Below are 4,448 nucleotides of genomic sequence, written 5' to 3' on the forward strand. Positions count from 1 at the left end.
GGTCTTATCATATTCACCCGATGTTTAGGTAAATCAGTCATTTCGGGGTAGGTAAATGGAATAGAGTTAAATTTCTGGCACAAGGAGCATCCTGATAAAATTCTCTTTACCGCCTGCCTACCCTGGGGTATCCAGTACCCAGATAACCTGACCTTATTCAAGGTAGCAGGAACACCCAGATGCTTACACTGGTGGTGACAGTCCAATATTATGAGATTAGTAAGATGGTGATCCTTAGCAATAAGCAAGGGATTAACTATTTCGTATTCATATACAGAGACCTTCCCAATTCTTCCCTTGGATCGAATTAATCCTTCCTTATCCAAAAAAAGGTTTAGACTTCCCACTCTCGGTGGTATTGACCTACCTGAAGGATTTTGTAAGTATTCTAATTCCTCACAGAAGGATTGTTTCTGCATTACTTTAATCAAGTGTGTCCGAGCCATCTTACCAAAGTCGGAGTCTCTTTTCCTCAACCTATTAATAAACTTGAATACACATGTGGTGACATTTAATAGTTTAGACAATGAAGAATATCTATCATATTGCACAACTGGCTCCTCCTGGCTGTGCGAAACAGCACAAACCATCGAAGATACAATCTTTTTGCTTTCTGGGCTCAAACAACTCAAAGGATTTTAAGGCCAAGAAATCGGTTGGTCTCTTAGCCAAGACGGTCCAGAAACCCAATATTCCAAATTGGCCCTCAGTTTAGAGGTAGGAATACCCCTGGTGATAAGGTCAGCGGGATTCTGTGCAGTAGGCACATATTTAAACTGAATGGCCACACCAAATTTAGACATCAATTCAGCCTCCCATTGACTAATGTCCTTCAATCTATTCATGGCAAAAACATTCTTGCTATTAGTCCGCCTTGTGACCAACCAGGATAATACTATTTGTGAATCAACTGCAAGAAATACCTTTTTGAAACTTACATTAGAATAGGCCTTCAACAAAGTCGGAAGGCACTTGATGGCCAAGAAGGCACATAAAAGCTCCAATGTTGGTAAACTCTTCGATTTAAGAGGCGCCACCTTTGCCTTGGAAAAAACCAGAGATGAAACCTTCCCCTGGACTGCATATGCTGCAAATCCATATGCCCTTTTGGATGCATCACAAAACAGAAATAATTCAGCTTCCCTCCCTTCGTCAAGGGTTTTTCTAGGGAAGGTAACAGAACCAAGTTCTGACAATTCATGAGCGATGACTGCCCATTTGGATTGAAGTTCACTTGGCACAATTTCATCCCACTCAAAACCTAATTTCCACAACTCACTAACAAGAGTACGTGCCTGTATAGATACCGGCAAACATAATGAGAGTGGATCGAATATCCTTGATGCTTCAGACAGTATATGCCTTTTAGTTGCTGCCTCAGGGTTACAATTATAGGAAGCAATATTGATGGTATCAGTAAGAGGATCGTAACGATAACCTAATACCTTCTCCCAAGGACAGCTGTGACTCACAAGAGTACCATCTCTCCTCATTAAATCGTGTAATTCTGTATGATTAGAATTGCAAGATTGGAGTATGAATCCTCCTTCTTGCAATCTTTCTACTGCTCGTGTATACAAGCCTATTAACTCATCCAAGGAATTGCTTGTTTTAATCAGATTATCTACATAAAAATTAGACTGTAACATCCCAGTGCAATCATCCAAAGGATAACGCCTAGCATGAAATTTTAGTATGCAATTCAAGATGAATGGGCTTGCACTAAACCCAAATAAGATTGTTGTGTAACGATAACACATTAGCTTATTATTTTTTCGCAGAAAGAAACCAAATTTATTCTTATCAGATTCACTAGATAATCGAATCATCAAGAATGCCTTCTTAATGTCTGCTAAAAATACATACCTATTTGTTCGGAAAAGCAGAGTTAAATCAAGCATGTCCCCTGTTAAGTTGATCCCAGGATAAGCAGCATCATTTAGAGAGACAGAGTTCTCAGTTTTAAAAGAACAGTTAAAAACTGGTCGAATTTTAGTTGTAGTTGTATGCTCGTCTTTGAACACAGGTCTATGTGGAACCCACACATAATGCTTGTATTCCTGAGGGGAGCATTCTAGGGGTTCAATTATCCCTTCTCTTTCTTGGTCTTCAAAAACCTTAATATACTCCTCATATAAGTCCTTCTTCTTTAAATTGAATACTACTCTGTCCAGCACCTTAAGTGCTATATGATGGTTAGATTGAACCTGAGATAACTTGTCCTTATGCCAAGGCAATTTAACCAAATAATGACCATCTTTATAAACTATGTTTTGCATGAATTCTTCCATCTTTTGATTGTCATAGTCAGAAACCGATTCTATGTCAGGCAGTCCCAAGGATTCTAGACTAAACATCCATTCCAAGCCCCGATCCACAGTGCTTCCTTCAAAAATGTCGGCAAATGGATCCACATAGGTCGGAACAGGATTCACAATACTATTAACCAAAGAATCGTTACAATAGTACTGCCTGTCAATTTCATAGCTCAAGGCTCCCGGAGTTATAGCAATCTTACTGATTTGGTTCTCATGCAAAAAATGTTTTGTATTTCCTATGGGGATGATGCCAGCGGATGTCTGCCAAGCCGCACCATTCATGCATCGTGTTATCTTCATGGGACGCATATATTGAATCAAATCAATTCCCATGAGACCCCACAATTGTACACTGCCACTCTCTATCTCTGCAGCAAAGGTATAATTCAGTTTTCTTAGGTTTTCCCAAACCAGAGGAAGGTCTGGTACTTTGTGAGACAGATTCAATTCGCAATCAATTAGAATAGGTAGTTGGGGGGCTACTCCTGGCAAGACCTCTACAACTGCTGTTAACTGCTTGAAAATGCGACGTTTTCTCCCCACAAAGGTCACAACGTCCATGGCCACCTCCTCCCATGAGTCTGGATCGCACTTCAGGTGCTGAAGAACCCTTTCAGAGAAATATGACCTCTGACTGCCTGAATCAATAAGGCAATTCAGAGAAACTGAGGAGGCTCCCCTTTTAATTGTGATGTTGACCATTGGCAGTAGGTTTTGAATGTCCCCAAGTTTTGTACTTATGCTAGTATTTATTTCTGTTTCCTCTAGTACAAATTGAGGACACATAGAAGCATAATGCCTCCGAGACTTACAATACCTGCAAGGGAATCTAAATCCCTTGACTCCTGGACAGGCTTTCTGATCATGGCTGGCAACTGTGCAGAACTCACATAATCCAAGTTGCCTACAGCGTTGCAGGCGCTCATTGTATGAGGGATAGGTAGTACACTGAGAACTAGTGTGTCCATTTCTTGCACAAAAATTGCAATAAGGAATCTTATCTTCCAAGTCTAGGTCTGCGTGAAAACTTTGTAATGCAGAATTTTTAGGTGGGCTTCTCGTCCAAACAGCATTTGACCTTGGCTTAAACCGTGGAATCAGTTCTGTTTTAGGAGTTGAAATAGGTTTAATCCGGAGTAATGCTTTAATAACTTCGTGACTATACTGCAGTATGCAGTTCAAGCCAGGATATGGTGTGCTAGAGCCTCTAATGAGCTCTGCCTTTATCTCATCAGGGATCTTATCAAATAGGATATGAGCCACCAGACATCCACTTCCGGAGTCCTCAACTAAAAAATCATAACCATAGTCTGAATCTAACTCACCAAGTTCATACTGAACCTGGGAATGATATTCCTTTAGTTGTTCGTAAGACTTGTCCACCTTAGGTGTAGACTGCACTATTCTTTTAAAAATTTCTTCCCTAATGGCTTCTCTGTCCCAGTATTCCTCTTTTAAAATATTTATGGCCACATCATAATTATGGTCATTTTCTGACAGGTGATGGATCAGATGAAATGGCCGACCTATCACATGTGCCTTAAGGCATATGAGTTTTTCCTTCTTTGAGCTCACTCCAGATGTGCAAAACTCAAAACGGGTTAGGAAATCCCGCAGGGCAAATTTATTGGTTTTATCAACGCCAGTAAATGTTGGACATGTTATTTTAGGCTTCGCTAATTCAATGCCAGATTGAGCTGGGGAAGGTAGAGTGGGAGGAGTTGAGGTTAGTAAAGGGGAATGGATCTCTGGAACCGGTAAGGAAGCATCTAACTGCGACAATGATTTATTCACCCTGGTTTTGTAAGTGAAACTGTCTGTCAAACAGCTCCTCATCTCAATCGATGGTGTCTCCTTCATTATTTTCTTGTCAATATGCAATAACTCTTGGAGCCACTGGAGAATGTCTCGTTTATGAAGTTCTAATACATCTCTCTCAAGAGGTTCAAGTCCACTAAGATTTTCTAGTGTTAAGTCTATCATCGTACGAGTGACTCTCTGATCTTCCAATAAGGATGACCGTGATGATTGTTCAACTTGTAAGGAATTCATTTTAATATAAAAAACAGTATATGTTGCAATGTATAGCGAATTCTTAATAGGATGCTATAAAAAAGGTATAATCAAGGA

At 40.1% G+C, this 4,448-nt stretch overlaps 1 protein-coding gene across 1 annotated transcript; it reads right to left on the bottom strand.

Annotated features, from left to right (window-relative positions):
- Nucleotides 1–638: 638 nt before the first annotated feature.
- LOC145275118 (uncharacterized) lies at nucleotides 639–4,178 on the bottom strand. The gene is made up of 2 exons (XM_080127610.1): nucleotides 2,730–4,178; nucleotides 639–2,612 (listed from the first exon to the last, which is right to left on the bottom strand). Exons 1-2 carry the CDS (start codon nucleotides 4,176–4,178, stop codon nucleotides 639–641), a joined length of 3,423 nt encoding a protein of 1,140 aa, XP_079983736.1.
- Between the last annotated feature and the right edge of the window lie 270 nt (nucleotides 4,179–4,448).

The sequence above is a fragment of the Euprymna scolopes genome, unplaced genomic scaffold (genome assembly GCF_053919585.1).
Source record: "Euprymna scolopes isolate OS-2025 unplaced genomic scaffold, ASM5391958v1 sca6, whole genome shotgun sequence".
Taxonomy (NCBI): domain Eukaryota; kingdom Metazoa; phylum Mollusca; class Cephalopoda; order Sepiida; family Sepiolidae; genus Euprymna; species Euprymna scolopes.

Bases quoted from the DNA above. Each gene is read 5' to 3' on its own strand.
- LOC145275118 (XM_080127610.1), bottom strand. From the start codon at position 4,178: ATGAAGGAGACACCATCGATTGAGATGAGGAGCTGTTTGACAGACAGT. The intron at 2,613-2,729 runs GTTTGGGAAAAC...CGTCCCATGAAG, and splicing joins AAGTACCAGACCTTCCTCTG to ATAACACGATGCATGAATGG.